At 37.5% G+C, this 20,436-nt stretch overlaps 1 protein-coding gene across 4 annotated transcripts in view; it reads left to right on the plus strand.

Moving 5' to 3' along the window:
* The first annotated feature begins 997 nt into the window (after nt 1-997).
* Nucleotides 998-20,436, plus strand: part of LOC307185921 (alpha-fetoprotein-like) — a 68,053-nt gene continuing 48,614 nt past the window's right edge. For 2 of the 4 annotated variants that reach the window (XM_079920497.1, XM_079920494.1), the window contains exons 1-9: nt 1,761-1,925; nt 3,042-3,093; nt 3,241-3,382; nt 4,713-4,924; nt 7,788-7,920; nt 10,944-11,041; nt 12,080-12,209; nt 17,677-17,888; nt 19,410-19,542. In XM_079920497.1, the coding sequence (XP_079776623.1) occupies nt 1,841-1,925; nt 3,042-3,093; nt 3,241-3,382; nt 4,713-4,924; nt 7,788-7,920; nt 10,944-11,041; nt 12,080-12,209; nt 17,677-17,888; nt 19,410-19,542 (1,197 nt within the window). In that variant the 5' untranslated portion in view covers nt 1,761-1,840. Of the gene's footprint in view, nt 1,202-1,760; nt 1,926-3,041; nt 3,094-3,159; nt 3,383-4,712; nt 4,925-7,787; nt 7,921-10,943; nt 11,042-12,079; nt 12,210-17,676; nt 17,889-19,409; nt 19,543-20,436 lie in introns of those variants that run through there. The other 2 variants (XM_079920496.1, XM_079920495.1) reach the window with 2 other exon arrangements.

Below are 20,436 nucleotides of genomic sequence, written 5' to 3' on the forward strand. Positions count from 1 at the left end.
GATATTACGTGGAGCTGGGAGGTCTCTTGTGCTCCAGTGTCCTGAAGTTGGCTCTCCCACCTCAGAGGCACAGCACAGACTCCTGGCTGGAGCACCAACAGCCTGTCATCCACACGGCTCAGAATAAAAGGGAGAAAAAAAAAGGAAAGAAAGAAAGAAGAAGACAAAATAAAATTAAATAAAATAAAGTTAGTAAAAGAAAATATAATTATATTAAGAAAAAAATTTCTTTTTGTAGAAAAAAAATTTTTAAAATAATAAAAAAAATTTTAGAAAGAACCCTAGGACAAATGGTAAAAGCAAAGCTATACAGACAAAATCACACACAGAAGCATAGACATGCATGCTCACAAAAAGAGAAAAAGGGGAAAAAATAAATATATCATTGCTCCCAAAGTCCACCTCCTCAATTTGGGATAATTCCTTGTCTGTTCAGGTACTCCACAGACGCAGGGTGCATCAAGTTGATTGTGGAGATTTAATCCGCTTTTCCTGAGGCTGCTGGGAGAGATTTCCCTTTCTCTTCTTTCTTCGCACAGCTCCCGGGGTTCAGCTCTGGGTTTGGCTCTGCCTCTGCATGTAGGTCGCCTGAGGGCATCTGTTCTTCGCTCAGACAGGACGGGGTTAAAGGAGCAGCTGCTTCAGGGGCTCTGACTCACTTAGGCCGGTGGGGAGGGAGGGGTACAGAGTTCGGGGCAAGCCTGCATCGGCAGAGGCCAGCGTGACATTGCACCAGCCTGAGGCGCACCGTGCGTTCTCGCGGGAAGGTTGTCCCTGGATCACGGGACCCTGGCGGTGGCGGGCTGTACAGGCTCCCGGGAGGGGAGGTGTGGAGAGTGAGCTGTGCTCGCACACAGGCTTCTTGGTGGCGGCAGCAGCCTTAGCGTCTCATGACCGTCTCTGGGGTCCGCGCTGATAGCCGCGGCTCGCACCCGCCTCTGGAGCTCCTTTAAGCGGCACTGTTAATCTCCTCTCCTCGCGCACCAGGAAACAAAGAGGCAAGAAAACGTCTTTTGCCTCTTCGGCAGCTCCAGACTTTTTCCCGGACTCCCTCCCGGCTAGCCGTGGCGCACTAGCCCCCTTCAGGCTGTGTTCACGCCGCCAACCCCAGTCCTCTCCCTGCGCTCCAACCTCTGAAGCCCGAGCCTCAGCTCCCAGCCCCGCCCGCCCGGGCGGGTGAGCAGACAAGCCTCTCGGGCTGGTAAGTGCCGGTCGGCACCGACCCTCTGAGCGGGAATCTCTTCGCTTTCCCCGCCCCCCCTCCGCACCCCTGTGGCTGCGCTCTCCTCCGAGGCGCCGAAGCTTCCCCCCTCCGCCACCCGCAGTCTCCGCCCGTGAAGGGGCTTCCTAGTGTGTGGAAAGCTTTCCTCCTTCACAGCTCCCTCCCACTGGTGCAGGTACCGTCCCTATCCTTTTGTCTCTGTTTATTCTTTTTTCTTTTGCCCTACCCAGGTACGTGGGGGTTTTCTTGCCTTTTGGGAGGTCTGAGGTCTTCTGCCAGCATTCAGTAGGTGTTCTGTAGGAGTTGTTCCTCGTGTAGATGTATTTCTGGTGTATCTGTGGGGAGGAAGGTGATCTCCGCGTCTCGCTCTTCCGCCATCTTGAAGCTCCTCCCCGACATGACTCATTTTAAAATCCAGTATTCGTTAATGAATACTATATATGAAAAATATTTCTTCATTGTTATGAATTTCTGTAATTGTTTGAGGGTCATAGTGGCCAAGGTGGAAAAACATTCACCAGAAAAACGTTAATTATTAATAGCAATTACTGGAAAGAATATAAAAGGATTCTTCAATTCAAATGATAGAATGTACTCTGTAAAGATTCATCTGAAATAATGAAGACTGTTAGAACCATATCTTTGCTTGTTTTCTTCAGCTCCATTAAATGTCAGACTCTTCAGAGAAGTTTACTAGATGCAGGTAGGGAATCCTATTTACAATCTATACACCCATGTGCCAGGAGATGAAACATAATGACTATTAACATATACATGGAAAGGCTATCTTTCTCAGTGCTCATCACTGTCAGTAGAGTCATTGAAGATTGCTAGAAATTAACCTGTGGAATAGATACAGAAAGAGAATTGATATATTGAAGCAACACACACAGGAAGATCTCATTTTCCATTTTCCACCTTACTTCCACTCTAGGTCAGAGAATGACATATTTCAAACTTGTATTTAAAATTGGATAAATGATTTTAGATAGAGCAATAGTGTTTATAGTAGCAAGAATAATCCCATGAGCTACATTATTCAGTACCTACTAAGTGCCAGGCACTGTGCTCAATGCTTCACACATAGGCTTTCATTTAATCCTAACAACCACCCAATGTAGTAGAAGTTATTTACATTTGATAGAGAAACAGAACCTCTGAGTGCTTAAGTTATTTCCTCAAGGCCATATTGAGTATCAGAGCTAGAAGCTGAACTCAGAATAAGTTATCTCCAAAGCCTTTACTTGTTAATATGTAAATAATAATGGTTTCTTTATTAAATAGATAGCTGCTAAGCTCTTTTGAAGCTATTGATATTAGAAGGAAGACACTGTTTTCAATAGAGAGCATGTGTATGTGTATGTGGTGAGTGGAGATGATGAAGATGATGAGCGAATCCAAGATGTATGAGTTACTGTCTTTGCCAAATTAAGCCTGGCAAAGTGTTAATGTTTGTACTTTTGTTCCTAATACCAGGCTTTAATTTTCTTAGTGTTCTTTGCGTGTGCTAGTAACTTCTAATAAGAGATAACCAAAGAGTCAAGTTTAATTAATTCAGAAGTATCAATACAGGTATGTGCAACTTATTTGTAAGCCAATGACGGTTCAACTACATGATGTGTTTGACTAGAAAGAAATCATTCACAGAATACAGTTTAAATAAAAGAAAAGATATATTCTTATAATTTGTTCTGGTTTATGATATAAACAAAAATAAATCTGGAAATTTATGAATGAATAAATATAGATTTGAATTGTCAAAGGGGATTTCAGTTTGGAAAATTTCCTCTTCTGTAAATAAAATCTCATTTTTTTTCAGCCATGCAGCACTCTAATAGCCAGAATTATCTAGAGGAGAACTTAAGAGCTGTGTGAGTTTTATTATCAGTATTCTTTTGTTTGAAATGTAAAATCATATTAATTATTTTGGGGGGGGAGTAGGGCAGTGATATAACAAGACTGATGGAGGAAAAGAGTTTGATTCTATCGTCAGCATTCACACAAGTGTTCTGTTTCAGCACTAGTATTATGGTTGCACAGTTTCTTCAGAAATTGACTTATGAAAAAGTACAAACCATAGTTAAAGAATTGCTAGATCTTACAGAGAAGTGCAAGAGCCTCAAGCCACATGAATCACCTTCAGAATGTTGTCACCAATTGGTAGGTGAATCATGTTCTGCCTTTTTCTCTCTGTTGTTTTAAAAACTAAATTGCAAACAAAGGATGTTGTTATGAAGTGGGATGATTGAATAATTAGGCAAGGGATTTTAAGGCAACAATATGTACATGTGTCACACTCAAGATATAATCTTTGTAGGTTTATAAACTTACATTTTATCATTTCATATCTGGGAGATCAGACTCTGAGAACTAAATGCTCAAGAGAATGAATTATACCCTAGAATGCCAATTTGTTAATTTAAGTCGGTTGCTCTGTCTCTGTCACTAGAATATTATTGTCTGACATCCTCATATAAAGGTTTCTGGGAAATTAACGTACTGATTTTAAAAGTTTCTAAGAGAATATAAAAAAGAAGAAAAAAGTGAATATTATTATAGGCTTTTTTCCCACTTAATAGAAAATCTTGAAAATTACTATCATCTCATAAAATATGTCTATCTTGTGATTAGAAAAATTCTTGATAAAAACTAACATATTCTTATAATCTACATATTTTTATATCAGTTATTCTCATATCAACAATTTAAATACAAATAAATAATTTTCTTTTTTATTTATAGATTTTTTTCACTCCATCTTCTTGGGCTAAAACCTACCTTTTTTTTTTTCTTACCAGACTCTAAGTAGTCATAGAAAAATCATTAGTCTAATTAGAGACACACTTTAAATGAAGTTCCTTTGCCAGTGGCTAGCCTCACTTATTTTATATCGATTTCTTCTTATTTCCATTTCCAAAGATGACCTTTTTCTGCCCTTATCCCACAAATCTGGAAGCATATGTCATTTGAGGTTTACAGCATCCCACACATTTACTGCCATTCAAAGATACTTGAAAACTGAATCATTACATTTCTATTTGAATATTTGACACCGAATACACATTGCCTCAGAGTTTAACTTTTAAAATAAGCTCCCATGGAAACCAACTAAAAACAATGAGGAAGCAAGGAAAGCAAACTAAGAGCTGTTTCTTGGTGGGTAATTCTTATTAAAAATACCTTGATTTCTTTAGGTCCTGGACATTTTGGCTTACCTTTATTTTAATACCTTCAACTGTATGAAAATGAAGCACTTACATAGGTAGGGAGAAAATGATAAATTCTATTTGGCCAATGTCCAGCATGTGGGAATTTAGACTTAAGAACCTTTTAAAAGGCTTTCACTCAAAAGAGCTATGTCCAGGGACTGTTGGATACAGAGTATAACATTAAGCACTCAGTTGCCTTTTCTATATAATTCCTTAACTTTCCTGTGGTTAGAAATGTAGACCACAAGTGCCTTCCCTTAAGTTACTATTTCCTCCTACAGATGACTACCTTCCTAGAGCATATTTGCAATAACCAAGGGTTGGCTGACAGACATGTGTTTTCTGACTGTTGCAATACAAATAACTCAGCAAGACACAAGTGCTTCCTGTCATACAAAAAGGATGTTGCAGGTTACAGTGATATATCCCAAATTTCAAATCCTGAGCAGATCTGTGAGATGGACAAAGAGAATCATGTGCCAGTGAAAGAGAAGTAAGTCATATTTCCTTGCCAGGTCTTTGAAAAAGAGTGTTTTCCAATTTTGAAGACAGATCTTTTGTTTTAATATAAAAGCCTCTGAGTACCCAAAGCTTGATTATGTAAAATGAAAATCTGAGCTACAATTTATTTTTTTCCCTCACAATGACAACATGGTCTTAGTAAACCCAAGAGGGCATGAAAATGTCTGCACCATGAAACATTAAAAAGGACTAGGATCTGTAAGAGACCCATCTCCTCAAAGGTTAGGTTGGTCAGACCAGTAGCAAATGATGTTGAAAAATACAGTCTAGTAGGCAGATCTGTAAGAGACCCATCTCCTCAAAGGTTAGGTTGGTCAGACCAGTAGCAAATGATGTTGAAAAATACAGTCTAGTAGGCAAAGGACACTAAACAGAGTATTGGGAATAGAGAGCAGGTAATAGCTCAGGCAATGGGCTAGTATTTGGGAGGTTCACGAAGGGATAGCCGGAGGGGTATCTGATAGGCATGGAGATAGAGTCTGTCATTGGGAACCTAGGAATAAGTAATACTTGTGGATCGGACAGAGATGAGTTTTCTACTCAAGAACTCTGATTCTGTAATTTCCACCTGGAGTGGATGGCATGATAGCCCATGGGTAGGTGAGCTCATATTTTGGTTTCCTAGTTAGCACAGAAGTCTATCTTTTGAGAGTGAGGTACGAGCACGTTAGAGGCAGGAAACCAAAACCAGAGAGAGGTAGAAATGACAAGAGAAGGACAAAGCTTCAGTTCTCAAGGAATGCAGTTCTGGCCATCTGGTCAAGACAGACTCAGACACTAGGAAAAAGGGGAAGATCTGATTGCTGGATCTAGTGCAAAAGGCATGGTGGTGGTTTGATTTCAGATTTTAGACATGAAACTCTAAACCAGAAATGAATGAGCAGACAGGGTGACTTGATGTTGAACAACGTAAACACTTTTAATTCACCTATACATGGGCAGAATTGCCCCAGAAGTTACTGAGCCTTCAGGAAGGAATTAAATGGCCCCAGTCACTTAGGGAGAAAGGACTAAGAGATAAAGGATTGGGCCGGTTCCAACTGGTCTGACATTAGGGGCAACCAAATGGGAAACTGTAATATGAACTTGGCTACCTATTAAATGAAGTGCTAGCCACTCTAGGTGAGATTTATAAAATCATGTTCGGGTATTGTAAAATCAAGTTTGAGCATTCAGAGATTATGAAATCTAACCAATACTCAGGCAGTGAATCTAATCTCTTCTTGAACATTTACGATTAAGTCAGTATCAAGGAGTTATTTATATGCTAATTTAACTTATGTGCATACAACCATAAATATTCAGGGAAAAATAATTTTCTAACTACTTGCTTCATAATTATGTCAACAACTTTGTTTAGTTCTCAACCAAAGAAACAGTAACATATCAAAGCTAGAGGAAAAGTCTGCTATTTCAGTCTTATCAAAAGATAGCATAGAATACAGATACACCAAACAGTAGTTATTGTATCTTTGGATTATCTAAGGAATTTTCAATAACAGTTTTGATCATTGTAAGATAAGTGTGACCCTTTGTTACCTTGCAATAGGGACATTCTATTTTTAAATGGCTCTAATTATTAGAAAGCTTTTTCCTTTTACTAAGTTCAGCTTTGCCTTTGGAGATTTGAAATTAGATTAGTTCATACTGAAAATCCTCTATGGGAACTAAGTTACTGCAGCACAAAAATGAACTCTTAGTTTAGCATAGTACCCAACAGAGAGCAGAGATATTGAATGGCTCCAATGAAATTTCCTATCAACCAGGAATTTTGCCTTATCTTGGGTGGCAGTTGTATCTTGATAATGTCAGTTTGCTTTCCTTTTTTTACAAGTTGGGCTTGAGAAACTTTGCTGAAATGTAACAAATCTATTGACTGAACTTCCAAGAGTAAGGGGGGTGAGGGTGGAGGTTGGGCGGGGGTCAGCATTTCCTCTAGTTTAGCCTTTTGCTTATACTATCCCCAAAATGATTAAAGACTTAACTATACTTTCATTTTGGCTTTTTGTCTTCATTGGCTACTCTGGAACTCTTCCAAGGGGTAACTCAGGAGTGCAAGATCCTTCCATCTTGGAGCTATACCATCTGGAGCAAGTGTTTCCAAGGTTACTGCAAAAAAGAAAGAGAGAGACTAGGGAACTGTGCAAAGTAATTACTAGCCAAACCTAGGAGTGGTGTATGGCATGTTTATTCATATTTCATTGATTAGAACTCAGTTATATGTTCCCACCTAACTGCAGGAGAGGCTGGAAAAGTAGTCTTCCTGTGAACACAAGAAAAGAAAGTGGATTTGTGTGAGCATTGAGCCGGTTTTTGTCTGCAATGTCAACTTTTTCGGGGTATTTGTGTGCGTGGGGAGGTGGGGCATAAATAATTTGAGTAAGCTTTGTGGACTAGTGTGAGGAGATATGATTATAAGTGAAAGGCAGGCCTGGTGCCCAGGCTCTATAATGAGTGTAAACACCCACCAATAGCTTCTAAATTTAACTCCCCTTCACCAGGTGTACAATTCTCCATTTACAATCAGTTTAGACTATTGAACTTTCTATCTCCTACTACTTAGATAAAAATGAAAAGTTTTAATTACTGATTTTCTTTACTTACTGGTCCAGAAAGTACAGTTGGTGACTTCATGGGCACTGTCTAACCTCACAGTGATCTCTCTGTAGTGAACTTTTGATGCATTTAAGTACAGTGCTATCCTATTTCTGTCACCATGAAATTCTAGACATTTCAGGTCAACAAAACTAAATGAATCCTAAGTTTTTAAGAAACAGTGTCAGCATATGTTCTTGAATTCCAAATTATATAGCTTTGTATCTGTCAAATTACAGGTACATTTATGAAACTTCTAGGAAGCATCCATTCTTGTATGGACCCACTATTCTGACCATGTCTGCTTGCTATGAAACAGCTGTTCGGTCTTGTTGCCAAGAAGACAATAAGACTGAATGCTTCCAGATAAAGGTAAGCTATTCATATGTCAACCCTTACTTAGGGACTTGTTATGCTAAGTGTGGACTATGGACCAGTAGCATATGCATCACCTGGAAGCTTGTTAGAAATACAGTCTGAAGCTTTTCTCCAGACCTGCTAAAGAAGACTTCATTTTAACAAGATACTCAGGCAATTCTTATAGTCCTTCAATTTTGAGAAGCATGATCTAGCATAAATATAACTTCATAGTAAGTATTTAATATTCCAGTTATTATTTCTGTATAACAAAACACCCCAAAATTTAGTGGCTCAAAACAATAACAATGAGTTTATTACTCTTATGGTGTCAGTGGGTCAGGAATTCAGGAAGGGCTCATCTGGGCTTTTCTGGCTACTGATTTTTCATGGGGTTGCAGTCAATGGCTGGGGCTCTGAAGGTCTGTAGTACCTGGGGGTTGGTCCAACATCTCTTTCTCCTCATATTATCTCAGGGCCTTTCCATGTGATCTCTCTGCCTTGGCTGGTTTGGGCTGCTTCACAGAATGGCAGCCTCAGGGAAACTGGACTGCTGACATATGGCCAAAGTCTCAAGAATGAGTTTTCTAGTGGATGAAGCAGAAATTGCATGGCCTTTTATGATCAGGATTCAAAAGTTATTTCTGCTCTACTCTATTGGTTGAAATATCATAAAATGTCACCAGTTTGAAGGGGAAAGTAAATATACTGTAACGAAAGCTCATTGTAAGAAGAACATGGGATAGAAGTTGTTATTATAGCCATCTTTGGAAAATACAGTTAGCCTCACACTTAATTTTAACTGTGTGGCTTTTTCTCCTTCATTGAATAGACATAAATCGGTGATTAGTTCCATGATAAAAGTACTTTTTATGTATGTTCATTAAAGGTTCTAAATATCAACACAAAATAGCCATCCTTAGAAGGCACACCAGATGGATTTTCCCCAAGGTCATGCTGAAATGAATAGTAGTTTGATAATCGTTTTGATGAATTCCTCAAGTCTAAGGGCAGTGCTGCTTCTTCCTTGCTGTTTTCTTTGATCTCCTCAGTGAGAATTTCTCTCATATTCCTCTCAACCCCCATTTCTCTATTCCTCTAAAGCTATTTCTCCTGTTGAGCTCCTCATCATCTACCTTGTGTAAGAAATTAAATAACGTATCTAAAGAGTCTGACATATGCTAAGTACTCAATAATCGCAGCGATTATCATTAAAGCTACTTATATATATTTCTTTCCCTAGTCATCTCCAATTCCTTCAGAAGCCAATTCTGAATTCCTAAGCAGGACAGTCATTTTTTTCCTCCTGTTGGCTTCATATTATTAAAAACAACAAAAACAAGTGATTGTGTAGTCTTAGGTCTCATTACCTGGCATTTTGGAAGAATGAACTTTTTCATGAAGGTGAGTTTTTTTTAGGTAACTTGTTTCAAAGTTTTCTTAATCTTAACCCTTTCAGAGGAAATTTTTCCTTAATGTATAACATGCCCCTATAATTTTTAAAAAAATTTTTTATTGGAGTATAGTTGATTTACAATGTTGTGTTAGTTTCTGCTGCACAGCAAAGTGAATCAGTTATACATACATCCACCCTTGTTTAGATTCTTTTCCCACATAGGTCATTGCAGAGTATTGAGTTCCTTGTGCTATACAGTAGTTTCTTCTCAGTTATCGATTTTTTATATAGTAGTGTGTATATGTCAATCCCAATCTCCCTATTTATCCCTACCCCCCAACCCCGATTTCCCCCTGGTAACCATAAGTTTATTTTCTACATCTGTGACTCTATGTCTGTTTTATAAATAAGTTCATTTGTACTATTTTTTTTTAGATTCCACATATAAGCAATATCATATGATATTTGTCTTTCTCTGTCTGACTTATTTCACTCAGTATGACAATCTCTAGGTCCATCCACATACTAAGCATAAGCAGATGCTTTTAAGTTAGCTAAGAGTTCTTTTCTCCTCTCCCTCACTTTGTGATGTTTACAGTCTTGCTGCCTCCAGGGTGTCTGTTTCAAGAAGTTATTACTCCTTGCCCAGAGAAAATTACATAGCCAATCATGTAAAACTTGTATCTATGATCAGAGAATGCAGTTTATGAGTTAAGCCTTCACAGACTCTCTTGTGAAGAAGTGGATAAGCTTGTTTGTATTTGATTTCAAATGAGTATAATACAACAAAATAAGAATAAAAATAATAATTATATTATAATTAATTATAAAGTATAATTTATTATCGTTGTGCCAGATTTGTGGTTTGAATATTGCCTCTGTATACATTATCTAACTTGTTCTTAAAAAAAAGCATTGTAAGGTGTTGTTACCCCAAGTTAAAATAATATATGGTCAATATAATGTTTTAAGTGAATATATAGAGCTTTTCTGAAATTTTAAAATGTTGTTTATTCTCCCATCACACAGAGATACCAATTTTGGTATATTTCCTTTTATTCATTTTTTTCATTCACAGGTTTTATTTTGTACATTGTTGTGATCAAATTGAATATATAGTTTTGGTTAGAGACCTAAATACATGTGCTTTTTATTAGAAGTCAAAAGTCAAAATTCTGGGTTAAAGAATATAAATGTTTTCTTGGGGGGGGGCTCCATTAATATATATTGCAAAACTGGAGCATATATCATAGATAAGCATTTGGAGACATGTTCAGGATGACAGGGCTAGTAACTTAAAAGAACCAAAATACAACTGTAAGACGTTATCAAAATTTATTCTAGTGGCTCCCTGGATTTTTGTTTGTCCACTTTCTTGTTCTCATTTATATGCCAAATGTCTAAGTTCTGGGACAAACAATCTCTGGGGAAGTGAGATGCTATTTTATAAAAAACAAAAAACAAAAAAACAGAACCTTCACCAAATTATGCTTTTACATTTGGCCTCATAGATAAGACAATAAAATCTTTCTAATTTTGAGGAGATACTTGATGTTTATTTTTCTCTCTTCTTTACTAACCATGAGATAAACTTCTTCTGTTGTTACCATAGTTCTTTGATGAGACGGTTTTCTAATTACAGCTAGAACCCATCAGAAAATACGTTAGAGAAATATCTTTGAGGCATCACCACTTATGTGAGATTGGGATTAAATTCAACCACAAAGTAGCAAAAGCAGTGTAAGTTACCTATTTAGATTTGTGGACTTTGTTGCTTTGTATCACCCTCTTTGATTAAACTCATTTGAAAAATCATTTATCTTTCATTTGCTAATGTCTCAGTGCAAATCTGGTTCCTTTCTCTACACGTGTGCTATTTGCCTGTTCAATAGGGCACACTGGGCTGTGCCTGAAACTGCACAGTCCTCCTCTCTACCCACTATCTCCTGTGGGGTTGATATCTCCTCTATCAACTTCTACCATCAGCTCAAATCCTTTAGGCTCTTCTCCAGTGCACAAAAGTTTCTGTACATTCAGATGCTCACACTTAGTAGTTCTTCATGGTAAAGGCTGGAGGACAAAAGGTATTTTTCTCTTGGAAGATAAGAAATATTTTGGCTCTAATGTCATGTAGGACAGAAAAAGTGAGTGGTGTTTTTTGAGGTGGGGATAGAGGAGTGTGGGGTGGGAGGAGAATTTGATGCTACTCAGTGTGCCTGTATCTTGGGCCCAGATTGTGTTTCTGTCCCAAGTTTACCCCTGAAGACATGCATCTTCCCTTATATCACCTTCATCCCCAATTTAGGATAACAGTGGGCTGCCTGGAAGCTCAGTTTTCCTTATAAGGCAAGCCCATTTTTCATATTTCTAGAAAAATTTCAGGGATGTTTTTCAGTTGTCAACAGAGAGGGACAAGGGAGAACCAAACCTCTTACAATTATTATCTTTCTGATAAAGAATTTTATTTGGAAAGTCAGGTCAGATAAATTCCCAAATTACCTATCTAAGCAACTCAACTACTTTAAGCAATAATTTGAATGATGAAAATGACTGTATTTACATGATTATGAAGTGAATAATTTTCATTTTGTGATTTACATCTTTGTATGGCTCTGGGTTCTATCACTGTAGAAAAAGAAAGCACTTATAATATACAACTGTCTTCATCCTACATTTGCAACTGTGTTTCTATTCTTTTGGTTACTCAATGAACTACAAATAATTTTAGAAAGAATTGAATTCAAAAAACTGTTTAAAATGTACTTTTTTTTTTTCCAGGGAATTGGTTCTGTTGACTAAAAAACAACCTAAAGCTAACTTTTCTGAAATTGCCAAACTGGCCATGGATATTAAAAATCTGCATCAGATCTGTTGTGAAGGAAATACAGTAGGGTGTGTGCTTGGCAGAGTAAGACTTTCTCTTTTCTTAAAACTCTTTAAAATACTTGTACTTTTTAAATAAAAGTGAGGGTGGTATAGATGAATCTAAAAAAGTAATTATTTCTCAATATTACCAACAGAATGGTGTCTCCCCTCGTCACTCTTCTCTTCTCATGAAACAATTTTTTTCTTTCTTTTCCTCCCTTCCTTGCTTCCTTCCTCCTTTCCTTCTTTCCTTCCTTCCTCATTCTATCTACTTTATTCTTTTATTCTTAAATTTTTAGAGCTGGCTGCTAATTTTCTTCCAAATTGAGATTGTATTTCATTCATCTTTGAATCTCTAGAAAGTCTTAGAATTGCAAACTATACCCTCAGGCCTTATCAGCCTGGAGGAAAGAAGAAACCACCAAAAGCAAAGATGTGGCGTCAAGGGACAAGGGCCGGGGCATGGACAACATAGAACTCACCTGCCCCACGTCCAAATGTAAAGTCTCAAAATCCCAGAGAAGGAAAAAAATTGTAGCTGTTAAAATCCTGATAACGTTTTAGTAAATCACAAGTTACAAGTATGTTCCTATTCATTCTACAAGTTTGAAAACTGAATAATTTTCATCATGATAAAAAATAAAACAGAAACAAAGAAAGACTACAATCATGATTTCAGTGAGGAATCTATGACTCTTATGGGCAGAAATCCTTACCCCCAACAATTTTTGCCCCATTACACATAGATTAAGGAATGTGGGTAACAATATCAGTTAAAATAGAAAAATCATTGAATCGAACACTCAGTAGAACCCCTAAGATTCTAAGTCCTCAAATGTCTACTTTGCTGGAACAGAGAGTTGGGGTCGGACCATAGCTTTCCCTTGGCAGCCATCGCAGTTGGCCACTGTTTGGTCAGTGCTTGACCGAAAGATGGTGGCTGCTACTGCCAATTCCATCCTGGAGATAGACAATATAAAGTTGCTTCTTGGATTACTTCCCGTATGGCAAGAATCTCAACGCATACTGGAAGCGATACTATCCTATACACTTAGAAGTCGTGCTGGCTCTTTAGGATAGGCTCTCAGGATCCTATCTGCATGACGATTAGGTGAAAATTACAGGGAACTTTGGGACCTATCCATAGGTATTAAAACAAAACAAAAGAAAAATCTCTAAAATCCTTTAACACATAAACAATACCCATGCCAAACTGGTAACTCTAGAACAGCTCCTGTTATTGTCTATACAGGAATGCTAGAACAATCTCCAGTTATTTAATTGTATTAGGTAGTATTAATAAGCAATATAAAGTAACTTCAGATAGTTCTGGCATTCCTTTCTTATTCTAGACTATAAAGGAAACAGGTTTAGAGTTATTAGCTTGACAAAGATACTTTTATGTGTTGAGATGTTTCACTCTGTTTTAGAGGTTGTCTTGTTTTGTCTTAAATAGGATGGATTCTGAACATTAGTAAATATTCTTTTGTCTTCTTGGGATGATCATTTGATTTTTATTGTTTGACTTATCCATTGAAGAATTATATTAAAAGATTTCTTAATATTTACCCATTTTTACATTGCTCAAGTCAATATCATTTTACTATATCTATGGTGTCTCTCTCTCTCTCCATATATATATGTCACAATTTTGCATTTACCTTTAGATGTGAAATGGATCTAGAACTTTCTTTTTTGGCACATATTTTATCAGGTTTTGGTATCCAGTTATGATAACTTCTAAAAGATGAATTAGAATTTTTTTCCTTTCGAATTCTCTGAAATAACTTAAATAGCACTGTAACTTACCTGTTTTCAGGTTTGTCTGTGAAACTGGAGGAGGGATGGAGATACAAACTGTTGTGACAGCTTCTCCATTTCTTTTGTTATGGATTTATTTAAACATTTTTTTAGTCAATCTTTATTATTCATGAATTCTATACTTGAGAATTCACCTACATGCCAAAATTTATTTGTTACCCCCAAATCAATACTCACAGCACTTTGTGGTCATTCCCAGATTTATGCATGCTCAGGGCAGTGGAAATCTGAGTTGCCACATGTGCATGGCTCCAGCTAGAACAGAACAAGGTGATGCTCTCTGCCTTCTTGTTGTAGCTCTCATACTGTAAATAGGTGTTCTTTTTGCAGTCTATTAAGTGCCACATTTTCTGCATTTCTGTGCTTTTTGTTGATGAGTTAGCTCTTTACAATGGCCCGAGTATAGTTCTGAAGTGTTGTCTAGTGTTCCTAGAAGCTGTGATGTGCCTTGTGGAAAGAATATGTATTTTATTTTATTAGAGTATAATTGCTTTACAATGGTGTGTTAGTTTCTGCTTTATAACAAAGTGAATCAGCTATACATAAACATATACCCCCATATCTCCTCCCTCTTGCGTCTCCCTCCCACCCTCCCTATCCCACCCCTCTAGGTGGTCACAAATCTCCGAGCTGATCTTCTTGTGCTATACGGCTGCTTCCCACTAGCTATCTGTTTTACATTTGGTAGTATACATAAGTCCATGCCACTCTCTCACCTCGTCCCAGCTTACCCTTTCCCCTTCCCTGTGTCCTCAAGTCCATTCTCTATGTCTGCATCTTTATTCTTGTCCTGCCCCTAGGTTCTTCAGAACCTTTTTTTTTTTTAGATTCCATATGTATGTGTTAGCATACGGTATTTATTTTTCTTTCTGACTTACTTCACCCTGTATGACAATCTCTAGGTCCATCCACCTCACTACAAATAACTCAGTTTCGTTTCTTTTTATGACTGACTAATATTCCATTGTATATATGTGCCACATCTTCTTTATCCATTCATCTGTCGATGGACACTTAGGTTGCTTCCATGTCCTGGCTATTGTAAATAGAGCTGCAATGAACATTGTGGTACATGACTCTTTTTGAATTATAGTTTTCTCAGGGTATATGCCCAGTAGTGGGATTGCTGGGTCGTATGGTAGTTCTATTTTAGAATATGTATTTTAGATAAGCTTTGTTCATGCATGAGGAACAGTGCTGGTGGCTATGAGTTCAATGTGAATAAATCACCCATATGCAGGAGTCCCCCTTATTGCCCCCTTTGCTTCCTGAGGTTTCAGTTAATCACAGTCAACTTTCATCTGAAAATATTAAACAGAAAAATCCAGAAATCAACAATTCACAAGTTTTAAATTGTGCACCATTCTGAGTAGCATGATGAAATCTTGTGCCATCTTGTGCCATCTCATCTGGGACGTGAATCATCCCTTTGTCCAGCGTTTCTCGGGGATTAGTGACTTAGCAGCCATATAGGTTATCAGATTGGCTGTCCTGGGATCACAGTGCTTGTGTTCAAGTCACCCTTACTTTACTTAACAATGGCCCCAGTGCACAAGAGTAGTGATGCTGGCAATTTGGATCTGCCAAAGAGAAGCCATAAAGTGTACCCTTGAAGTGGAAAGGTGGAAGTTCTCAACTTAATAGGAATGAGAAAAAAAAAATCATATGCTGAGGTTGCTAAGATCAATGGTAAGAACAAATCTTTTATCTGTGAAATTGTGAAGAAGGAAAAAGAAATTCATGTTAGTTTTGCTGTCACACCTCAAACTGCCAAAGTTTTGGCCACAGTGCATGATAAGTGCTTAATTAAGGTGGAAAAGGCATTAAAATTGTACAATAAGGTATTTTGAGAGAGAGAGAGAGAGACCACATTCACATAACTTTTATTACAGTATATTGTTATAATTGCTCTATTTTATTATAAGTTATTTTTGTTAACCTCTTACTGTTCCTAACTTATAAATTAAACTTTATCATAGGTATGTATGTACAGGAAAAAACATAGTATATATAAGATTTGGTACTATCTGCAGTTTCAGGCATTGACTGGGGGTCTTGGAATGTAACCCCTGTGGGTAAGGGGGGGCTACTCTATATTAAATAAGGTGTTTTTAAACAGAAACATACACAAAATAAGGTTATGTCTTGATCTGTTGACGAAAATGTGGCCAGCGACTTGCAGAAAACTTGTTCTGTATTTCCTCTAGGGTAGATGATTCAATATTCATGAATTCAGTGTTTATAACTACTGTGAGTAATGAGAATCAACTGTACTTATTTTTGTCAGGTTTTAAAATATACATTTTCCTTTAAAAAAATCTCCTTCATTAGCACTTTCTCATTGAGAAATATAGAGTTCTACATGACAATATTATTATTTGATAACTAAAAACATCAATTATGTAGTTATACCTCCTTTCCCCCCCATGTATATATGTTTTCTCCTTTAAGTAATTAGTTTTGCAAAGAGACTATTTAATTTACTGTTCTTTTCCAAGACAGAGTTCTTGGAAAACGACATTTACTCCAGTCTCACAACTAGGTGGAGCCTAGTCAGAAGTGATTTATGTCATTTCTAGGCCTGGCCTATAAAATCTCCTGTCCAAAACACCCAATCTGAGGTCAGTGTTAGAATCTACAGGTTGGAGATGACAGGGCCTCTGTCAGCCTGGTTCTCAGAACTACTGCCCGGAGGCAATACACCTCCCCTTCTCAATAGGACTTTATTGAGAAAGAAACAGGCTGGATCCTATTAAGCCACTGAGAGCAGGCTCGTCACTTAACTAATGTACACACTCTCCCTTATCGGTCTCAACCTGACCTCACAATGCAGCTTCAATTTGCCACTCTCAGATCTAGATCTTCAGTACATTCTTCTTCTCTCCTGATCCCTTAATCTTAATCTCAACTAAATTTTCCCAATGAGCTCAAAATGTCCTATATACCATTTCCCATGTACGCCATGTTCTTCACATCTAAGACTCTTTTATGTAAAGATGGATAATTCTAGTATGCTTTTCCTCTCCATTTGTTTCCAACTAACTTCTATTTGTCCTTCAAGATTCAAATCATTCAAGATCTTCACTCTGACCTTTATCCAGTCTGGATTGCCAATCTCTCTTTTTTCTTCCAAAATATAACACGTGCATTTCTCTAACAATTTATTTTATAATGCATTATTATTCTTGTTTAACTACTTGACTCTCCAACTAGATTGTGAGCTCCTTAAGTATAGAGACTAGCTTGTTCATACACACATGTACTTATTTTTGTATGTGTATATATAAGTAAATATGTAAGTTTTATAGTAATATTACAGTAATGTATATAGAAAATGACAGAGACAAAATGTTTTCTAAACTGGGATCCCAGAACGATAACAACAGTAGCAAGTAATAAAACTCTTCATTTGTATTTTGTTGGGCTAAACTTGAAAACAATAATACCGTCTGTCTCTCTTTAAGTTCTGTAAGAGATGTTAGAAGAACTTGTGACACTTCAGTAAAGTCAAATAGAGAAGGTTTCTTAGTAGAATGAGTCACTATAAATGACCTTTTTTGGTCTCGCAGTTTGCCATGGAAAAAGCAATATAAGATGCCAAGTTTTTCTCTGGTTTTCTACTGATAACAATAAAAAGAAATAAGTTCAGAATGAAGTCATCAAAAATTACTGCTCTTTTATGTTTATAGAGCCAGCTTATGAACTATACCTGCTCTAAACAGGCTACACCATCCAGCAAGATCACTCCATGCTGTGAACTGCCAGAACCATTCCGAGGGGAATGCATTATCAACTCAGAAAATGACAAACCTGATCTCTCATCCCTGCCACTTAGCAGGTTTACAGAAGACCAGTTTGTATGCAAACAATTCACTGACAAACAAGATGACTTCCTACAAGAGTAATACGGCTTTTTGTAAAATCTTAGTAATGGTATATTGTATTTATGGATTCTTTGGGAGAGATTGCAAACTTGAATGATGACAGTGGCGAGCCAATGATGTGAGTGAATGGTTAAATGGCTGAGAGGAGATGCCTTGTGGAGTCCAAGGTTGCAGCTACTATTTGGCTCTAGCTACTTGTAACCATATGGGAATGTAGGCTTTGGGTCGTTGGATCAACTGCATTTTGAGAGAAGTTGGAAGTCTCTTGATTTTTAAATGTTGACAACTAATATACGAATTTTAAAAAACACAGTGAGCGTCAAGTGTGTGCAGGCTTTGCTCTGAGGGACTTAGAGTCATCCCTAAGTAAGGGTTTCAGATTGGTATGCCTGGCCAGCTCTTCTAATTAATTTAATACCTACTCTCAAAGCCATAGTGTGGCATTACAAGATTAAAGAGATGGAGTTCTAACATCTCTGGTGTTAGAGATGGTGTTAGAGATCTGGAGTTCTAACATCTCTGGTGTTAGAGATCTCCAATCAGAAGTGCAAATTATTTGGGGCATAAAGCAAACTGATTTCAATATATTATAATATTAAGACAACATTACTGAGTGATTGAAATAGTTCCAAAGTCACTTTGTGAAGTATTATTTGGAGCAGCTAAATTCTAACAAAACATAAGAATTTGAATTTTCCTCAAAGTTTTCTGTAGATTGACTTTAGCTATATTTCTGAAATTACATTTGACACTGGCTTATAAAAGTAAATGTCACTACCTGAACTCACTTATCCCTAAACTTGCATTTAGTATTGAAAAAGTCGATAGGCACAACTTCCTAGTGGAAATTACGTTAGACTATGAGTTGTGAGACCTGAGTTCCAGTCTAGCTTGGTCATGCATCAGCTTTGAAATGCAGTTCAAGCCACTTAATTTCCCCAGACTTTTGGGTTCCAACTGTAAACTGAGGCAGTTGGATAAGATCACTTCAGATGTCCCTTCTGCAATTCTATGATTCCTTTGAAAATATTCTAGAGTCCAAATTTCTGTTTCTTGTAACCCAGAAGAACGTGCAGATTATGGACAACTGATGCTTGAAGGCTTATGTGGGAAACAGGGGAAGATGGTTATTTAATACCTAGTCAGCACAGTCTTACAAAAAAATTGTAATATTTATAAAATCTAGCCTCAAAGGTCATCAAGAAAATGTTCTCACCCAAACACTTGAAATGAATTTCTAGTAAAAGTAAGGAGAGACCCTGAGCCAGGAACTAAATCTTGTCAGGATGTTTTAGGTTCAAGTTTGAATCTGCCACTCACTACTGTGTAACTTTGGAAAAATCACGTAATTTTATTGATTTGGTTTCCTTATCTCAAAATCTAGCCAATAAAACTTCCCTGCCAGCCTCCCAAGATTTTCAAATACCTAAAGTCAGTTAAAATATTGAATAAATGTCATGGTCATAGGTGGCTTTTGAAAGAAAACTATGGCTTCAGAATTTAGTGTTTACTTTCTGATATGCTTCATGTGCTTACAGGTTTCTTTATGAATATTCAAGAAGACATCCAGAGTTGGCAGTTCCAGTGATTTTAAGAGTGGATACAGTATATCAAAACTTACTGGGAAAATGCTGTAAATTAGAAAATCCTCTGGAATGCTATAGTCATGGGGTAAATTCCTTTTTTTACACCTGTTTCTCATAAGTGATTATAAACATAGGGAAAAGTCCAATGCTGTTAGTAGTGCTGTACTTTTGTAAGATGATTATGCATGTTCTTTCTAATTGCAAGCACTACACAAAAACTTTGATTTCTGTCTAAACCAAAGGCCACATCATTATACAGCAGCAACTTTCTGTGTGAGTCACTGCCTTATGGATTCTGTGTTTTATGAAAACAACTCTGTGCAATCTTCTCTAAAGTTTGCTTGGCATGGTAGCAGGTAGCATGAAAGCATAGCCTATTAGGGTGGGGGAAGGTTGACGGTTTCCACCAAGCAGGCCTGGAAACTGTCCCTATCTCAGGCCAGAAATCATACTGTTCACAGTCAGCAGCTCCTGTTGTGTAGTTGACATGGAAAAAGCCGGTTGCCTTACAACTCTCTGACCAGACAATCTGTTATCCACAGTTTACCAGGAGCCAGGTGGTTCTGGCTTTTGTTATGCTAATTAGTGGGTGGGGATGGAGGACGAAGGCATTTCTTGTCCTGTTTGAGCTCAAGCAGGTACACCTAGCATCTTCCTGTTCCCAGAGAGAAGGCTAAATGAAGGCGACTTAGTCTTTTGTAGGTTAGCACCCTTTCATAGCATCACCTGTAGACTCCACAATCATCATTATGATAATAGCCCCTTATAGGAGCATGGATGTTTAGAATTTACAAAGTAGCTTTACAACAAGTGTCCTATTTTATTCTCACAACAGCTTGGTAAGATAGGTAATGGCATAAGTACTAGCTACATTTTGTAGATGAGAGTTTTGAGTTTCAGAAGGTTCAGGTGACTTGTCCAATGTCACACAGGCAGTAAGGACAAGGCTAAGTGTTAAATCCAGGCAAACAGTTTGCCA

Source organism: Stenella coeruleoalba, assembly GCF_951394435.1.
Source record: "Stenella coeruleoalba genome assembly, chromosome: 4".
Taxonomy (NCBI): domain Eukaryota; kingdom Metazoa; phylum Chordata; class Mammalia; order Artiodactyla; family Delphinidae; genus Stenella; species Stenella coeruleoalba.